The 19984-nt window shown below is 35.0% G+C and overlaps 2 protein-coding genes across 3 annotated transcripts; one reads left to right on the top strand and one right to left on the bottom strand.

The window, feature by feature from the left end:
* Positions 1-851: 851 nt before the first annotated feature.
* On the top strand, positions 852-15624 carry LOC101218157. Its single transcript, XM_011655596.2, has 4 exons — positions 852-1275; positions 1384-2579; positions 4535-4609; positions 15176-15624. Exons 2-4 carry the CDS (start codon positions 1668-1670, stop codon positions 15290-15292), a joined length of 1104 nt encoding a protein of 367 aa, XP_011653898.1. The 5' UTR covers positions 852-1275; positions 1384-1667; the 3' UTR covers positions 15293-15624.
* A 594-nt stretch (positions 15625-16218) lies between these two features.
* On the bottom strand, positions 16219-17712 carry LOC101217920 (thioredoxin-like 3-1, chloroplastic). Of its 2 annotated transcripts, none has more exons than XM_031883883.1 (5): positions 17317-17712; positions 16964-17038; positions 16796-16862; positions 16676-16693; positions 16219-16547 (listed from the first exon to the last, which is right to left on the bottom strand). In XM_031883883.1, the coding sequence occupies exons 1-5, from the start codon at positions 17583-17585 to the stop codon at positions 16533-16535; spliced, it is 444 nt and encodes a 147-aa protein (XP_031739743.1). In that variant the 5' UTR covers positions 17586-17712; the 3' UTR covers positions 16219-16532. The 2 variants fall into 2 exon arrangements, with proteins under 2 accessions (XP_031739743.1, XP_004146393.3); XM_004146345.3 differs by having other exon boundaries at positions 16219-16532.
* Positions 17713-19984: the final 2272 nt, after the last annotated feature.

Genomic DNA, 19984 nt, shown 5'->3' with positions numbered 1-19984 from the left:
TTTCTTATAAATTTGATTCTTCAAAATGAGAGTGGGTTGGCCTTTTTGGATACTCTCTCAAAGTGAATTGGATTTATCGACTATCTCTTGTTTTTTTTTTTTAAAATCAATTCCTTTACCAAAATTATCTCTCAACCCTAAGTCCAATTCCTCAATTTTTATTTGTTTCTCTCTCCTGATTCCTTCATCCAATATCTAATGGGTCTCATAATCCGATTTTAAGTCTGGATGATAATAGGTCAACTCTAGTAGTGGTTTAGGGTCAAGTTCACATGAAGATTTACAAGAAATTGAAGGTACAAAGGTTAATTTTCTTCCAAGGTTAATTTCACATTAATTTAGGATTTGTTGTCAATTAAGTGCAATTAGAGTAGAATTTCAATCCGTATCTAGCTATGCATGTCTAAATTTCTTCCGAAGTTAAGATATAACCCATATAGAAAATGAGCCGATAAACGCTCAAAAGCATCCCAACCTCATTTGGAGAGAATTGCTCTCATTAGATTAAAAACAAATTTTTTCTACCAAAATCGATCTTCCTTAATAATAGTAATTTATATATATATAAAAAAAGTGTTCTTAAACGTTGCATTTTGTGTAAAAAAAATACATTCAAGCTCTAAAATTTTTAAAAAATACTCCAACTTTCAAACAAAAGTTAAACGAAATACCCTTAAGTTTAAGCAAATATTTTGGTTGTTGTTTTTCTTTTCAAAGTTGAAGTATATTTTGGAACCCAAATGAGATGTTTTAGGTTAATTTTGAAACTGTATGAAAGAAAGAAAGATAATGAAAGAAATAAAGATGGTTAGAAATGTTGGTCCGTTGGGAAAAGGTAAAAAAGACTCTGCTCTTTTCTTCTAATACGGTGTTTGTTGGCAACAATCAGCAATCAACAATCAACAATCAACAATCAACATGGTGAAAAAGTAGTGAAGTCCATATCAAAAAAATACCAAAATTCATCTCTCTGTCTTTCACTTGGCCATCAAAAGGCCAGATGTAGAGTAGATCACTCGAACAAGGAGAGACCAGAATTTCAATCACTGTACCATCTTATCAATTTCTAAGCCGATTTGATTCCTGCCACAGCTCCATTTTTCCTTTCTTCTCTCTCTTCTTTTTCACTTTTCCATATGGAATCTCGTTTTGTTTTTGTTTCAATGCTACTGTGCATTCCTTTTCTATCCATTTGCCGCTTTTTACTATTCCCCCTTTCTCTGTGGTTTTTGCTGGTTTAGTGGGAATGGTATGCACGAAACCTCTGCAATTCGGGTGATCTACTTCCCTTTCTTCTTTCTTTTTCTTGGGTCTTCCTTCTTTTGTTCTATACTTGGTTACAATTTGCTCAGTTGAAGTTCATGGTTTGGTAAAATTGCTCAGGTCTACGGATTTTTCTTCCCGATCGACACTGTTGTGTTTGGACACTTGGGCATTTAGTACTAATGCTCAATTCTTCAACTGGGTACATCCAATTACTTGTTGTCTATCGGGCCAGGATCATTATTTCTTATCCTTATTTGTGTACCGCGAAGTTGTGATTTTGTCTAATTTTCATTCAGTGCTCCAGGAAAATTATGCCTGAATTGGCTGATTCTTGGACTTATTGAAGTAGAATGGATGAGTAATCTTAGAGGAGGTGTAGCTTGTTTAAATCTTTGTGCTGCATGACTGATATGATGGTAAAGGAAAATTTTGTGCAGAGAGTAGATGACGAGGCTAAAGCGAATGATTGTTCGACTGTTGGGAGTGAAGATTTGGGTTCTCAGTCTCGCCATAGTATAGGGAAGGAATCTGGGGCCAGTTGTCGTGTGTGCCAATGTGTTGAATCTGACAGAAGAGGTGATGCGGTTTTAGGATTTCTTGGTATCACTCCTCCAATTATGGAAGCGAGAAAATGTGATGGGGATCGGGATTCTAAGCCTGAGAAGCAGAGTACAGAAAATGTTGACGGTGGTTCTATGCTAAAAAAAGATGTTAAAGGGGATTCGGGTTCAATTAAGTTCATAGGGCCTAATGGGGAGGTTTTCATTTGCAAAACTGATATTGAAATGGGTTCATGTCATCATGAAGATGGATTAGTGGAGCTTGGGTGTTCTTGCAAGAGTGACCTTGCACTTGTACACTACGCATGTGCTCTCAAGTGGTTTGTTAGCCATGGTTCTACAGTTTGTGAAATCTGTGGATGTATTGCGGAAAATATTAGAACCGACGACTTTAGGAAGGTTGTGAGTTCTTTGAAAGAATACGAAGCTTTAAGAGAGAGAACTGTTAGTGGGGTACCTAATCCTATGCAGACTACTGCTAGTACTGATATTGATCCTGATGCCGTTGCGGCTGTCCGCAGGCAGCGGCTAAGTGAAATCTCGTTGTGGTTCAGTCCTCATAATTATAGTAGCAACAATAACTCTACTGCAACTTCCCAGGTTGTTTCCGAACATCTGAATACCATCTCAGAAAATGTTGTTCATGCCGAAAATCCTGCAACCAGGTGGGCTGTTGAGGGTACTGGAATTCTTCTTGCTACAGGGCTGCTTACTGTTACGCTTGCTTGCCTCATAGCTCCTCGTGTGGGGAAGGTGTGTCTTTGTAGTTATTTTCTATTGTGGTAATTCAGTTATCTTTTTCTTGTCAAAAAGGTTCAATGAGAATTTACTTATATTTTAAAATAGAAATTCAGAGTACTGGGAATTACTGACGAATTAAGCTTCTCAGTAGGCCACACTTGACTAACATACTCAAAATCATTTTAGATGTCAGAAGCTACCGTTCTTGTGTCGTTTTAGAAAATTAGTTCCTTGCTTGCTATTAATTTGACATTGTTTCTTTTAGGCATTTGACAAAAATCTAACATTCTGATTAAAAGTTTCGATTCTCCACCTTTTTAGTTGCTAGTTCTTTGAAATACACTTTCAGTTCTTGAGAACATATAGCCTTGTTATTATTTTGTCCATTCTATGTATTAGATTTCTTTACTGGTTTATTCATATTCACCTAGTTATCTCTTTCTGCCTTTTCTCCTTTACCTTTTTCTTTAGCCTTGTTTTTAAGTTTTCCTCCATCTCTCCACAAAGAATGCTGCTAAACAACCTAATCAACCAGGAAACTCTCTTGTAATTTGATCAATTGTGTGGGCTCCTTTGTTGGTCACCTGCCAAATAAGGAACTTCACAACTTTTGAGATTTTCGTCCTCAAAAGAGATGAGAAGTCAAACTTGCAAGAGGGGTAAGAGTTAAGTAAAGAGCCAAAAAGTGAGTAGCAGTAGAAACTCTTAGTAGATTCCTAGTCCTAAAATCCCTCCTCTAGGGTCTAAACTCAAACTCTCCAATCAAAGATAGAATAGTCATAAAAAATGCTGTTGATTTTTTTATTAGGAACTCGCTTAATCCTAGTACATTTCAATTACTTGCCTTCAATAGTATCATAACCTAGATTTGTGCGTGGGGAGAGTCTCCCACTCATGTTTCTACCCTGGTACCAAGGATGAAAGTGCTAAGCTTAATGTTATAACCTGGGTTTGTTTGGAGGGAGAAGTCCTCCTCCTAAGGTGCTTAGGATGGCAGTTGATATCAATATTGATTACTCAAATTTATGAATATAGCAATCAACACATAATTGAATATCAATTTTTTTCTAGAAAAAGAAATCATAGATATTATAGAAACAGGGAGAATTATGATGAATTTCTTAATGAAACTTCAAACTAGCTTATTTAAGTTATAAACTGCCCTTTAAGTACATATATTAATAACTCAGATTAATATGTGAGTTAATAAGACAAAATAAAATTATTCAAGGCTAGTCTAGTTAAACTATTTTTTTTCTAATAATATATAAAATCACCAATATAAGATTGGTTCAACCTTTTGTAGGTGTTAGTATTAGTATCTCTGTGAACTAATAATGCTAAGGATTTTTGTAATCGTTCCATTCATTAATATCGTTTGAATGGAATGCACGTGTATTCTTCCATGTAAGCTTTTGTGCTTCATTAAATTTCATTTTATTATTGAAATCGTTTGGATCATTAAAAAGAAAAAAAAGGTTAAAATACCATTTCTTGGAAATTTGTTTAATTTTAGTCCTTGTATTTTTAGTAAATCTTAAATTTAGTCCCTCGAAGTTAATTTTTGATTGAAATTGATTAAATAATCACAATAGTTTTTATGCAGACAAACATGATATGTGAATATATTTTAAAAATTTATAGTGAAAATGCAAATAAAAAATAAAAAGAAATGAAAAAATCTACAATAAACTAGTGCTAGTGAGGGACTAAATTTAAGATTTATTGAAAGTTTAAGGACTAAAATAAGACATTTAAAAGTACAAGGACTAAAATTGAACAAAGTCTATAGTACATGGGATCAAATGATATTTTAACAAAAAAAGCATCAATAATATAAAATGGAGAAATATGACGTCAGGAGTATTTTCATTTCCTTTCCTCCAATCTGATACTCCTTAGGGTTTCCTTCTTTCTGCTAAGCTTTTCCTTGATATACCTTAAAAGGAATCTCTATTTTGGTGCAGAAAACTGCGAAAAGTGGCCTTCATATTCTTCTTGGAGGAGTTTGTGCGTTAACAGTAGTGGTTTTCTTCCGCTTTGTGAGTATAATGCATTATTTTTGCCCTGACCCTGCTTTTCTGGCATTTAGTTTTATTATTGAAATCAATTTTATTCATTAGTAATGTATTGACATGTGACATGGACGAAGGGTTTCTTTCAAAAATAGCTGGACATACTAGATTTTTTTTTTTAGCAAAAACAACTTTTATTGGGAAAGAACGAAAGAACACGAGGACATAGAAAAAACACAAGCCCACCAAAACACCCCTACTAAAAGAAGGGGTTCCAACTAACTAAAATGCAATGGATGAAATAGTTACAAAAGGTCTTCGAAATCGGAGCCTGAAGGGACACATAAAATCTAACAAGGAACCAAACCTCATTGTGGCCCTTTCCCTACCTCGAAACACCCTATCAATCCTCTCCTCTCAAATATCGCAAATCACAACACACACTCCAGCAAGCCATAAAAAATGGCCTTTCTTTCTGAAAGGGCGGATGAAGAAGGAACTCCTTGATCATCTTGTGAATGCTCCTTTGGCCAGCATAGCCAATACCAAACACCTGCAGAACAGAGCACCACACAACCTGTATATACTATCAGTCCCAAAAGAGATGATCAAGGTCTTCCTCAGCAGTAAACGACAAAAAGGCCCAACAAGCGAAGTCCTCTTAACAAACCTATTGACAATGTTCACTCAACCAAGCAAGACTTGTCAAATAAAGAACTAACTTTCCTAGGAGCCTTAATCCTCCTAACCCCATCGAAAATAGACTCCCTAATGGGAAAGGGATCCAACAACAAATTGAACAAGGATTTACATAAGAAACCTTGACTTGGGTTAGGAATCCAAAGACGAACATCCCTCCTCTCCTTCCTAAAGCTGCACCTCTCAAGCAAAGAAAGAAGAGAGGCAACTGCTGTCGTTTCCCTATTGGGCAAATTATGACAGAACCAGTAAGGGAAGAGGACACTGAATTCTTAAACTCAACCAAAAGATTTGAAAAAAGGGCAAGTGATAAAGATGTAGAAACAAAGAACAAAGGGAACTCTCCCCCACCCACTGATCCTCCTAAAATAAGTATCTTTACCTTCCCCACAATGCAACTGTAATCCAGAATTCAGAGATGTATATTTCTTATTCATATTGAGTCAAAGGAAAGTTACATATTTATATAGAGAATAAAATAAATCCTAGACACTATGTACAATTACAATAAAGGACATATGATATATATATATATATCATAATAGCAACGAGTGAGACGAGAAAAGGTTGGAAGCTCAAAAGAAATGTCTTTCCAAGGGTTTTGGTGTGTGACTTTAACCCTTTTCTCCATCCATTCAAAAAGATGGATGCCATGCTTGCGCACAATGATTCGATGCCATAAGGGTTTGGGTTCAAGGGTGAAGTGCCACAGCCACTTGGCCAACGAAGCTTTGTTGCGAACCCTTAGGTTACCAGGCTCTAAACCCACTGGTTCAAAGGACGTCCCATTGCCTCCCAAATAACCAAATGAGAGCCTATAACTTCATGACTTCGCCCACCCCTTCCTAAAGAAAATTTCTCATACACTTCTAAATGCTCTTGGACATCGAGTTAGGGGCTTGAAAAGGGGATAAGTAAGACACAGGGATGCCACTCAGTACATATCTGATCAAGGTTAATCTGCCAGCTTTAGAGAGGAACCCCTTCTTCCACACTGCCGGCCTCTTTCAAATCCCCACAAATTGGATCCCAGAATGTCGTAGCTTTTGGATTGCCACTTAGAGGAAGCCCAAGGTAAGAAGGGGGAGAATCAACCTCACAATCAAACACCTCCACCCACCTCTTAAGCTTATCTTGATCACTATTAACTCCCAATATTAGACATTAGTTCCTATTGATTTTGAGCCTGGACATTTCTTCAAAAAAAAAAAGGTCACAATATGGTTAAGGATCAAGAAGAACTCCTCTTTCCCATAGTAGAATACCATAGTATCATCCACGAATTGAAGATGCGATAAGGCCACTTCATTCCGACCAACCCTGAATTTTTCAATTATGTTTCCTTCCACCCTTTAAAAATGCGCCGACTTAAAACATCCACGATGAGTAAGAACAGGAAGGGGATAAAGGATCCCTTTGTCTTAACTCTTTGGGAAGCTTGAACTTACCCCTTAAGAGTTTCATTGATGAAGATAGAATACTTCACATTTCTGACCCACCCCCACAATCATATCCTGAACTTGTAACCAAAACCTTTCTTCATCAACACTATCCAAAAAATTCCAATCCACGTGGTCATAAGCCTTCCAAAAAGTCAAGTTTAGCACAATGCTTTCCCTCTTCTTCGACTGATACAGCTTGATGGCCTTATTAGCAGCTATGAGGGCTTGATCCAGGATCTGCCTCCCAGCCAAAAAAGCTCCTTAGGCCCCGAAAATGGTGGAAGACATTACTCTCCTTAGCCGATTAGTGAGAACCTTATCTAGTATCTTATAGACACTAGTGATGAGGCTAATAGGTCAAAACTCCTTCACTCTATTGGCGTTCTCCTTCTTAGGCATCATGTAGGTTTCCACCAATGAGCTATTTAATATGGCACTTCCAAAGAATTCTTTAAACACCCCCTCCAAATCTCCTTTGATGAGATTCCAATTATCTTGAAAGAAAGTCTGAGAAACCATCAAAGCCTAGAGATTCATTTCTACCGCAGATGAGGACAACCTTTCTAATCTCGTCCAAAGTAAATGGGGCCACCAACTCCTTGTCCTCCCTTGTCGAGATAGGGCTCCAATCAATGCCTTCCACAAACGGCTTCTCCCTAACCTCTAGACTATAAAGGCCAGAGAAAGTCCTAATAATCTCTTCCTCAATCTTCTTGCCATCACTCTTGCGATCCCATTTTCCAAAACCAGGGATCCTATATGATTCTTGTTCCTCTTGCCATTCACCACTCTATGGAAAAAACTGGTATTGCAATCCCCTTCCTCAGCCGACTTCCTTATGTTTTGAACAAGAAACAAGCGTCTTCATTAAGATAATGAAATAATACAAATGCTAAATGTACAAAGAATACAAAATGAAAGTAGCTATGGATCAATTAGTACACCTAGAGATGTCAACTAGGTTGACACTCCATAGCACCATCTTCATCTCCATAAAGGACTTACAACACTTAACAAAAATACAGTACAATTCATTCGTAAAAGAACTTACAACAAAAACGAAACTAAACCTTAAGGATATTTATCCTTGTTATATTTTCCTTCTTTGGTTTTTTCTGCACTTTCCTTCTTTAGTCACCATTGTGTCTTGTATGTATACTTCTTTAGTGAATGCAACAAGGTATTCTGATTTTCTCACAAACTTAAGTGTTTTACATGGTATCAGAGCTCGATAGAGAAAATTATGGTTTGAGAATTTAGAACCCTCTTGTGTTACATCTAGGGTTTTGTGGAGGGGTGAGCTTATAGTTTTGCCCACCGCTGCCACCATTGGTTTGTATGCTGTCTGTCAGTCGCTAATGTCGATCACTCGTCAGTCGCCGCAGCCACCGGAAGTTTGTTCTTTTTTGACTTTGCCTAGTTCAAAAAGGAGCTCAACCACCGTATACAAAACCCTAAATTTTTGAAGCCATCCGACCAACTCGTGAGGTTCATGCGCCGCCCTTTCCTGTTTGTTTTTGTGGGTTTTGTCGGAGCTATTTCCTCTTTTTGGTAGTGCATTCGTTTGGGCCATATACTCACTGTTAGTGGTTCATTCAAGGAAAAAGAATCCTCGGATGATTACGGTTTGCTTCAACACATCTCTCCTTTAGATTTTGATCTGTACTTTTGTACCTTTTTTTGAGGTAATGGCTGACAAGAAAACAGTAGTCACGTCTTAGATGATTCCTATGATGTCAAAGATAACTGAACACAAATTGAATGGATCAAACTACTATTCATGGAGATCGAATGTTCGTCACTTTATTAAGAGCATTGAAATGGATTGACACATCAAGGAAGAGCCACCAATTGATGCTACCAAAAAAATTTGGTGGCGAGATGATTCAAGAATGCTTCTATAAATCATGAATTCTAGACCGTGAAATCGTTGAGCTAGTAAATCACTACTAAAATCAGTCAAAGAACTACTAGAATGTCTGGATTTTCTTTATTCTGGGAAAGAACACATTAATAGAGTTTTTGATGTTTGTAAGACCCTATATCAACTTGATCAATGAGGAAAGTCTCTCACGAGTTACTTTATGAAGATAAAAGTACCTGTGTAGAATTCAATGCCTTTATGCCAATTAGCACTAATCCAAAAATTCTCATGGCTCAATGTGAGCAATTGTTCATCATGAGTTTCTTATTTGGTCTTGGACCTAAATATGAGATGGCCAAAGATCCAGTTTTGTCAAGCTAAAAAATCACATTGTTGGAAGAAGCCTATACTTGAATACTTCGTATAGAGAAGCCACAAGCAGTTATATCATATGATTCTAGCAGTGCTTTAATTGGATGCACAAATGACTGTAGATGTAATAAAGGGGTTGGATCAAATAGCTCCAAAGGTTATTCCAATCACCAATGAACAAATTCAGAAGATGTTTGCTATTACTGTCATAAGCCTGGCCATACCAAACATGAGTGCAGAAAATTGTTGAATAGGGGTCAAAGGGTATCGTTTGAAAATGTTGCTTCTACTCTTGATAATCTTGATATGTCAATTACAATTTCTTCAGAGGAGTTTGCTAAGTTTCCAAAGTATCAAGAGTCATTGACAACATCACTTTCTACTCCAGTTATAGCCATCACGGAGATAGGTAACATCTCTAAATGCCTTCTTTCCAACACTTTGAAATGGGTCATTGACTCTGGCATTACAGACCATATGACAGGTAACCCCAGTTTATTCTCTAACCTGTGTACATCTTCCTCTTTGCTTAATGTCACTATGGCTGATAGAACCTCCACTCTTGTTATAGGATCTGGAACCATCCATTTTACTAAATCAATTTCTTTGTCAGTTTTAAAATTACCACAATTCTTTTCTAATTTGATTTCTGTCAGTAAAATCACTCGTGATCTTCATTGTTGTCTCTTTTTTTCTTCCTGGTTATTGCTTATTTGAGGATTTTACGACGAAGTAGACTATTGGTAAAGGACGTGAGTTTGGAGGTCTTTACATTTTTTAACCTCAAATACCTACAGCCATCACATCCTCTAGCAAGTCATCTTCTCTTGAAGAACCTTGTTGGTTGGGTCATCCGTCTATCTCTGTGTTGAAGAGTCTTCTCTAGTTTCAACATTTGTCTTCCTTAGAATGTGCAGTCATGTCGGTTTGCTAGATTTCACCATCTGAGTTTGTATCCTCGAGTCAATGAACGAGCTAGTGTTTAAATTGGTTCATTTTGATGTTTGGGGCCCATGTCCTATTGAGTCCAAAGGAGGGTTTCGGTATTTTGTACATTTGTCGATGACTATTCTCGTGTAACATGGTTATATTTATGAAAAATCGTTTGGAGTTACTTTCTCATTTTCATAACTTTCATACTGAAATTTGGACTGAGTTTAGTGGTGCTTTTATATCTTACCGAGTGATAATGCTAAAGAATATTTCTCTCATGCACCTAAACTTATTTAGATTGTCATGGCATTCTTCATCAATTTTCTCGTGTCGATATTCCATCTCAAAATGGGGTTGCAGAACAAAAGAATCGTCATCTTTTTAAAACCGCTAGAGCCTTAATGTTTCGGATGCATGTTTCAAAATATTTTTGGGCTGATGCTATTTCCATAACCTGTTTCCTAATAACTCGCGTGCCCTCTTCAGCTCTCAAGGGTGAGATGCCTTTCCATACCTTATGCCCTAAACAACATTTGTTTCCTATTCCACTTAAAATATTTGGTTGTACTTGCTTTGTTCGAGATGTTCGGCCCTTACATACAAATTTGGATCCAAAGGCCTTAAATGTATCTTCCTTGGTTATTCTCGTGTTCAGGTGTTATTTTCTTAGTCTAAACAAATATTTCGTCTCTCCTGATGTCACATTCTTTGAACATTCCTTCTTTTATTCCTTTACCTTCTTTCTCTTACGAGTCAGGGGGAGTATCAGGAGCGAAGGATGATTTCCTTATCTATAGTGTTTCCCTTTTTGATCCTCTTCTCGATTCATCTCTGCATGTGTCTACCTCTATTCGTCCACCAATCACTAAGGTCTATGGTCGATGACAACCTCCTTTAGTTTCATGCCCTATACCAAAGGCTTCCTTGTCATTGGATCTAGAAACGAGTGACGATCTTCCTATTGCTCTCTGTAAAGGTAAACGTAAGTGTGGTCATCCTATTTCCTTTTTTGTTTCATATAACCATTTGTCGTCTTCTACATGTTCTTTCATTGCATCATCAGATTCTGTATCTATTCCTAAAATTGTTCATGAAGCTGTGAGACCCCCAATCATACATACGTATGTTAGGAAGGGTAAGAAGGGAAATTCACCAACAAGTAATGAGAGAGAATGAGTGGGAAATAAGAGAATGTGCAGGTGGGTCCCACTGAGTAGGAATTTGAGGGTGATTATAAATAGAATGATTGGGAAATAGGGAGGGGGTATCTTTTTGTTATCCCTAGGGTAAAGAGAGGCGGCAGCAGCCGTAAAGGGGAGGGGGTATCCTTCTTGTAAAGGATGCTGGTATGCTCTTGTTATTTACTGTTCTTACTTTCATTTCATATTGTAGCTGTATCTTTTGGCTATATATATAAATAAAGAATCACAGAGTGCTGTCTCTGTTTAGCCATTGTTGGGTATTTTATTAGAAAGTGTGTTAGAATCCTGACAGAAGCCTTGTATCATCCTGGTTGGTGTGCTGCAATGGTGGAGGTGATGACTGCCTTAGACAATTGTACTTGGGATTTAGTTTCTCTCCCTGTAGGAAAGAAGCTTATTGTTCAGTTATAGTTAATCCTAATGGTTCTGTTGCATGATTAAAATCATGACTTGTAAGGACAGGCTACACACAAACATATGGCGTTGATTATTCTGATACGTTTTCTCTAGTCGCAAAAATGGAATCTATAAGGTTGTTTATTTTATTACCTTCAATCAATCATTGACCTTTATATCAACTTGATATTAAAAATGCATTTCTCTATGGTGATCTTCAAGAAGAGGTGTACATGGAGCAACCACCAGGGTTTGTTGCTCAGGAGGAGATTCGAAAGGTGTGTTGCCTTCGAAAATCTTAGTATGGGCTAAAACAGAGTTCACGGGATTGGTTCGAAAAATTCAGTCAGGTGATTTGAAGCTTTGGAATGCGGAAGAACACATTAGATCTTTCAGTCTTTTTTAAGAGATCTGAGAGTGGTGTCTTCTTGTTAGTCGTATATGTTGATGATATATTGTGATTACTGGTGATGATGCTTCAAGTATACCGTTGCTAAAGACTTTTTTCCATTGCCAATTGAAAACAAAAGATTTAGGCATGTTGAAATATTTCTTAAGAATTGAGGTAATAGGAAGCAAGAAAGACATTCTATTATCACAAAGAAAATAAGTAACTGAAACATGGAATCTAGGGTCTAAGTCATTTAGTACCCTAATGAAGCCCAACTTACAGCTCACAAGAGATGGAGAATTACTAAAAGATCTTGAAAGATATAGGAGGTTAGTGGGAAAACTTAATGACCTTGCAGTGACTCGACCCAACATAGTCTATTCAGAGTATTATGAGCTAGTATATGTCAGACCTTATGGTTGATCGTTGGGCTGCATTGGAACAGATTCCGTGTTATCTGAAGGTTGCTCTTGGCATGGTCTATTATATAAGGATTATGGTCAAACTAATATTGAATGTTTTTCAGACGCCGATTGGGTAGGATCCTAGGAAGACGGAAAGATCAACTTCAAGATATTGTGTTTTTATTGGTGGTAATTTGATTTCTTGGAAGAGTAAGACACAAAATGTGGTGTCACGTTCGAGTGTGGAATCAGAATATAGAGCAATGAGATAGTCTGTGTGTGAATTGATTTGGATATACTCAACATCTTGTTGAGTTGGGATTTGAAATCACCACATGGACAAAATTGTGGTGTGATAATCAAGCACCACTTCATATTGCATCTAATCCAATGTTCCATGAGAGGAATAAAAATATTGAATATGATTGTCATTTTGTATGTGAGAAAATTCAACAAAGTTTGGTATCTGTGGGATATGTGAAGACTGGAGAACAATTACAAGATATCTTCATGAAAGCATTGAATGGAACATGTATAGATTATCTATGTAATAAGTTGGGCATGATTAACATATATGCTCCAACTTGGGGGATTGATATAATTCTATTATTGTGAATATCCTTGTTATATTTTTATTTTTGGGTTTTTTCTGCACTTTCCTTCTTTGGTTACCGTTGTATCTTCTATATATATTTCTTTAGTGAATGCAATAAGGTATTTTGATTTTCTCTCAAACCTAAGTGTTTTATAAGTACAAGCCAGAAATACTATGCAAAAGAGACGTCCATATCCATTAATATTCTTTGCCCACTTCATTTTTTATATATCAAAGCAAAATAAGAACAGCCTAAGGGCAAGGGGTTGAGAGGACCCCTCCCCAAACAACTAACGGATAGCCTTCCAATTGATAAAATTCATGAGGAGGCTGTAATTGCAAAAGAATTTGGCCATAATTAAATACAAAAGGAAATGCGAGAACAAAACTTATTGAGTTCTTAACCCATAAAGGGGCATAGCATTGTTCTCTTTCTCCTCATATGGTCCAATTTATAGCTTGAATCTTAAAATAGTTTTTCTTTTTTCCTTTTTGCTTGGCAAAGAAAATCTCCCTCTAAGTAATACAGGGTGCATCGTTAGTTTTACCATTCACACATATATATAAAGAGTAGAGTTTTTCGAGGAATAGTGCTTACATTGCACAAAATGTAAGGTAGTTGAGAACTTTTTACCCTTGGAATGGGTTTATTTTGATGTTTTATTCTGCGGACACAGTGGCTGGAATCATTAGAGATGCCTTTCAGCCTCCTGAATGCTCCTTCCATATTCTATTTCCTAATGATTGAAATTCTCAAAACATGGGCATGTGTTTGCGTTCGTAGTTTTTGATGACATTTTCTTTTCGTTGCAATTTACTGGGTGACAAGGAAACACCTGGATTATAGTTCTGCACTAGTAGCTAAATGAAATAATGTATAAATCTACTTCTTTGTGTCGAAACAAGCTTTAGATTTTCTTGCCCAGCAAATATCGAGGGATAAAAGGTGATTTAAACAAGACCATGTTCTGTTCAACTTGACCATAGCTCAAATGGTAAGGATATTCTATCTTTGGCCAAAAGATTAAACGTTCAAATCCCCACCTCGTATGCCATTGTATATGTTCTTGCTATCACCTAAGAGTCTTCACATGATTTAGATTTTAGGGCTTAAGTATGTATTATCGTGGAAGGTTATGGAAAACTAACTTGGCCTCATTGAGCAAGTAAATAGACAATTTTTTGGACTTCTTTATCCCAAAAGAGGATTGGCTGTTCATGGTTACATGAGATTTGGTAATTGGGAAGTGGCAGGACCGACCTATTGTTAGTTTGTACTAGTGGATAGTGGAACATTGGCCCCCCCTCAGGATTAGGGGCATGCTTATATTCCTAGTAAGGTAGGAGCTGCCGAGGCTCTGTGACTCACTGCTTGTTGGATAAGTCGAAGGTAAATTATATATTATTTTTGTTACAGCTGTTTAGGTTACACTTACAATGTTCCTGTTTCTCATTTCTCATTTTTTTTTCTAGTTTTTGAAAATATATGAGGTTGGTAACTGTTCCTTGTCTTTTGTTTTTCATGTTAAAGACCATTTAAAAATTTATACATAAATTTTTGAAAAAGGAAAAACCAAAAATCAAACCAAATAAAATGGGATAAAACAGCAGCCTTCAAGAGAAAAGTTCCAAAAGAAAACCAAGGAACACCCACGAGCTCATCTACCAAAAGAGGAACAAAAGAAACTTAGAAACAACTAAAAACCTAAAAAGAATGAGAGAAAAAAACACGGACAAGCTAATCAAATCCAACAGAGGAAGGAACCAAAAAACGACAAGTACTGATGGAATTGTAAAATCTTCCTAACAAAAAAAAAAAATAAAAAAAAAAAAATAGATGGTGTACCAGAACATTTTAGTTGATCAAATTCTTGACTTTTGATGTTTCTTTACGAGACAACTTCATTTATCATATTGAAGTACAAAAGGGGAAAGCTCCAATGCAAGGGAGTTACAAAAAACTTCTTCAATTCGAAATAATGAGGGAAGGTGACATTATTGAAGGATTGGAGAAAATTTACACCAAGAAGCCATTAAGTAAACATATAGCATAAAAAAGAAAATGAGCAAATGACGAATCCTTATCTTTGAAGATCCGTCGATTTCTTCAATGTTGATATTTTAAAACTTTTGTAATAATATTGTATACATGTGTACAACTGTGGTTACTGAGACGCATGTGTTATTTCATTATTAATTATTTCCTTTTTTTTTTTTTTTACATTGGAAAACCTGTGAAAATTGGCAAAACTTCAACGCTCAGATTCCTAACTTGTATTATTTCCATATCTGCAGTTCGTGCTTACCAGGATAAAATACGGACCTGCACGATACTGGGCCATTTTGTTTGTCTTTTGGTTCCTGGTGTTTGGTATTTGGGCGTCGAGGACACACGCTGCTCATACGACGTAGATGGGTACATTCTGTACATTCTATTTGGTTGGTTTTCCATTTTCCAGTTGAAGGCGATTTAACAAAATATACAAGTGTTTGATACTTGTTTAAGATACCAAAATCATGAGTGTAAAGTTGATTCAATGTTGTATTTTAGGTTGTATGAGTGTAAAGTTGAGATTTGGAAAGGTATATAAGTATCCGACAGGATACAAATATCCTTTAGCTGTATTTCATTGGCCTCAGAGCTGAGTATTTTTTATTTGTCAAAAAGGATCTTCAATTCTTTTAAAACTCTGGTAAATTGTTCCCATTTCTTATGTGTTTTATGAGCAGAATACTTTGTTATATATGCAAATGAATATATATATACATGCTAGCTAGTTGAGAAGGTTTTAAAATCACTCCAAAACATATCATTTAATTGTTTAAAACATTTGAATTAATCAAGGATTGAAGTAGAAGCCTAATTTTTAATCCAAAGTGAGTTTGTTTTTCTAATACCTTCTAGTTTAAGCACTTATTCAAAAGCATAATTAAGTTAATGTGTGTTTCATCTATTTACATATTAATTTCCTTGTACTTTTGGGAAAATTTCTACTACAACATGGATAGAAAAATGAACTCACTATTGTTTGTGATATCAATACTGACATTAATGTTATATGAATAAAGGGAGTATGTGATTAGAAATACTCTTTTTTCTTTTTAATCTTTTGCCCAACCTCATTGGAACATCAATACATCAATGTTACTTGGAATGAATTTCTAACATGCATATACATATTATTAGGCATATCGATTGACTTATACGCACAAGGTAAAAGAATATTACAGCAACGAGGGAAGAGTTGGTATAATCAAAGAAACAAGAATCAAAATTTAAAATTTTCATATTTTTTGAAAAAGAGGCCAAACTATTTTTCTTTTCCTCCTACACATTATTGCAGCTTTTCATTCTTTAAATACTATATTGAAGAGAAGGTAAAATATTTGTATGTAATGTGTACAATGAAGAGATAGATACATATGTGATTGATATTAGGTGCAAACAACCTAAAATTAAAGGTGTCAAGATTTTGACAATTCAGGTAAGGGGAGGTTGAAGATGAAGTAATTATAATAAATGAACAAAGGAAGAGTCGTGAACAAAATATTATGAAGCAAACTTTTGGATCATTTCTCTAACTTCTTCAATCACAAGCCAAGCTTTGTGCCCTCCAATTACTTCTGCTTTCATTTCTCCATCTTTCCAAAGCTAATAAATTAATAACTTTAGAACAAATTATGAACAATAACTCATCTGTACCACTCTCAAATATTCATATTCATATATATATATATACATATATATTTTGTAAGAAATTAATGTAAGAGTGAAAATCAAGAAAAAGTGGTCACCTGAATTGTCGGCATTTTCTGGAGAAAGAAGAAAAAAAAGAACAAATAAATAATGAAGATGAAATTCATTAGAAAAGTAAAGAATTGAAAAGGGAAGCTTCAAAGGATAATTATACTTACAGATATGTTTCCACGTTTTACAAGAGATTGAGGGACCTTATTCACATCTACATAGTAGAATTTTGCTCTGAAATTTAATCACTACATAAATTATTGTGTTCATATCAGAAGTAGAGAGAGAGATAGAGAGAGAGAGAGAGAGAGGAAAGAGATAGCATAGAAGATTACTTGGTAACATAATCAGCAGCAAGTTTCTCGAGTTTAGGCTTCAAGTAGATGCATTTCCTACACCAAGTTGCCATCCTATTTTCCCCCATTTGTTTAATATTAATATCACATACCACCTAATTTATAATATTCACCAATAATGCAAGAACACTTAATTTAAATTAACAACTCATTTTGAAATAGTTATGTTATATTTTACAAATCCTTGCTAAACATACTTTTAATCACCCAAAATCACTAATTTGAAATCCTACACCATAGAAAATAAAATAAAAGAGAGAGAGAGAGAGAGAGAGAGGAGGAAATTACAAAAAAGGCCCTTGGAATGAAAGGATAGAGGAAACTATACGAACCAATCAATAAGAATTGGCTGAGAAAGGTGTTGAGCGTGGATCAAAATCCGATCTAGTTGATCGGAATCGTCGATGGATTCCATTTCCACCGAGGCGGGTCTTGACAAATCCGGCCAAAAGCCAGCCTCGGCCTTGATCCGGAGCTCCCTGCGCCGGTGATCTCCAAAATCTGTACTGAGAAAACTACAACGCTTCGCATTGGTTAGAAAGTGGTGTTGGTGAAGTGGTGGGTAGAGAATGTGGGAAGTGCTTGCACCCAAAACAGACATGTGTATCACTCTCTCTGTTTTTCTTCCGTTTTAGGGATGTGATTTTGAAATGGAGGGAGAAGAAGAAGAAGTGGAAGTGTGGAAGGGAAAGTTCTTTTGTTTTGTATTGTTGGAGTTCTTATCCGTGAGAGGAAGAAGTAGAGGAGAGATGAGATGAGAGTTGGGTCCCACATCCAATGTTACACATTTTCTTTTCGCTTTTCAATATTTTGTTTTTATTTTTAACCATTTCAAAAATAATCATAATAATAATAATACAATTTCAACGTGTAAGATTAAGAATTTAAGCATGACTGTGTTAAATACTAAATTTACACATGTAGAGTTTTAAGCAGGAGCTCACGAACTGAGAAGCATTTAAGAATGACTAAGTTAGTTTAAGGATTCTATAAAGAAAGGACTTAGTCGTTAAGTAAGAAAAAGTAAGGTTTTGTTTTAAATAAATAAAATATTGTTGTTTTCCTTTCCCGGGAAGAATAAAAACAAAGTGTTAAGTGCTACGGTATGTTCAGTGAGAAGGTTCCACGAGAACAGAAGAAAGAGGAGGATCTTTGGTAAAGTGTGGTGAGTGCTTTTCTTTCAGAGTTTTGTGAGTGTTTTCTCTCAAATGAATTTATGTTAAAAACTTTATTATAATTTCTCTTTACTGATTTGAAAGGAGACTTCAAATGATAAGTGTTTCAAAAGAGATTTCTATGAAAAGTTTATATGTTTTCAAACATGATTATGATTTCAATGCTATAAAATGGTTTTCAAATCATTAGTTGTTTCTTTGAGATAATGCTAACTATTATGTGCACATAAAGAGTCAAGGTCACCATGGGGTGTACGAGGCTACATAGTGATAAGAAGATGACTTATGCATTGAAAGGAGCGTATAAAGCTTAACAGTTTAAACTGAAGTGATAAAAGCTCTATGGCAGCGGAAGATTCTATAGAACCATTACTCAATTTAATTTAGGAATCCTAAAATACTAGTACATTGGCAAAAATTAGAATCAAAATTCTAAATAAAAACTAAGCATACTCTTAATTTAAAAGATAAAAAGAATTTACTTTTGTTGATGTCTCTGAATCTACAAACTACCGAAATCGGGGACATCATCCGTTTGAAACTTTCCTATCCTCTAGGTTGAGATTGGTTTGTGGGAACCAATTGAGATGGAAAAAAGTTTAGAGGTAGTTGAAAGAAACTTTTTTTTTAGAGCAAAAACCTTACCTTTTTTTTTCTTGATAAATTCGATAAAGAAAATTGTTTTCTTCTTGGAAATGGAAAAAGAGTAGAAGAGATTATGAGATTATTAAATCTACTAATTAATTAATAATTAATCAATTAGTTAATAATTAATTAAATTATATTTAATTAATATTTCATTCAAATATTATTTGAATGAATATATCTCAAATATCTTATAGATTTATATTAATATAATTAATTAAATCATATTTAATTCAAATCTTATTTGGATGAATATTTTTTCAATATCTTATAGACTTATATTAATATAATTAATTAAATCATATTTAATTAATTTTTCATTCATATCTCTGCAATATCGTATATATTTAATTAAATAAAACTAAACTATTAATTAATTCTTCAATTAATTAATAGCTAAACTAAATATCTTATATTTAACTTAAATTAAATCTTAATCATATTCAAATATAAGTTTTTCTCCTAACCAATAAATTTAATATGAATCAAATTCACATAAATTAATATTTGAACTCATTCAAATATTTTATCTCTCATAAATTAATTTTGAATCATATCCAAAATTAAATTTATATAATAAAGTTTGATCAACTTTATATTATAATGTATCACTATACATTAAACTAATTTCCAAAGTAAATTTGAACATTTCAAATTACAACTCATATAAGTAAATTTCATTACCCTTTACGAGTTAGGAAGAGAAACTAATGGACCTACAGATTAAAAGCTACAATGATATGAAATTAATTGGCTAAACTCATTAACCACGTTAATCAATATTCGTTAACTGTGTGTATACTTCACTAAAGACTCACAACTAATCTCTTCTCACTGTAGATATATTCATATGTCCATGGATATAGTCCAATAACAATAAGTTAGTCCTTCACGAACGTTCGTAACACCAACTGGATCAAATAATCGTTTTACCCCTAGCTTACCTCTAATCTTTAAATATCAGTGCTCCTCTAATGAGCAACCTGTTTATGGTCCTACCAATAAATAGAAACCCCTCTCGTGTCATCGAGAGGGTACGACCCTTTGTTCAAGTTCTGGACACACCATTTAAGGAACACTCATCTAGTTACCCTAAAGTAGGAAAGGAGTGAATTCCATCGTATGTAATTATGTTTCCAGCTCCCTACTCGATCTTGTTCCCAAGATGATAAGCTTTTGC

The sequence above is a fragment of the Cucumis sativus genome, chromosome 4, assembly GCF_000004075.3.
Source record: "Cucumis sativus cultivar 9930 chromosome 4, Cucumber_9930_V3, whole genome shotgun sequence".
NCBI lineage: Eukaryota > Viridiplantae > Streptophyta > Magnoliopsida > Cucurbitales > Cucurbitaceae > Cucumis > Cucumis sativus.
This window is presented reverse-complemented; position numbering and strand designations above follow the sequence as displayed.

Coding starts and splice junctions, on each gene's coding strand:
- LOC101217920 (XM_004146345.3), bottom strand. CDS start 17,585: ATGTCTGTTTTGGGTGCAAGCACTTCCCACATTCTCTACCCACCACTT. Junction 17,039..17,316: donor CAGCCAATTCTTATTGATTG/GTTCGTATAGTT, acceptor GGGGGAAAATAG/GATGGCAACTTGGTGTAGGA. Junction 16,863..16,963: donor GCTGCTGATTATGTTACCAA/GTAATCTTCTAT, acceptor ATTAAATTTCAG/AGCAAAATTCTACTATGTAG.
- LOC101218157 (XM_011655596.2), top strand. CDS start 1,668: ATGACTGATATGATGGTAAAGGAAAATTTTGTGCAGAGAGTAGATGAC. Junction 2,580..4,534: donor TAGCTCCTCGTGTGGGGAAG/GTGTGTCTTTGT, acceptor ATTTTGGTGCAG/AAAACTGCGAAAAGTGGCCT. Junction 4,610..15,175: donor TAGTGGTTTTCTTCCGCTTT/GTGAGTATAATG, acceptor CCATATCTGCAG/TTCGTGCTTACCAGGATAAA.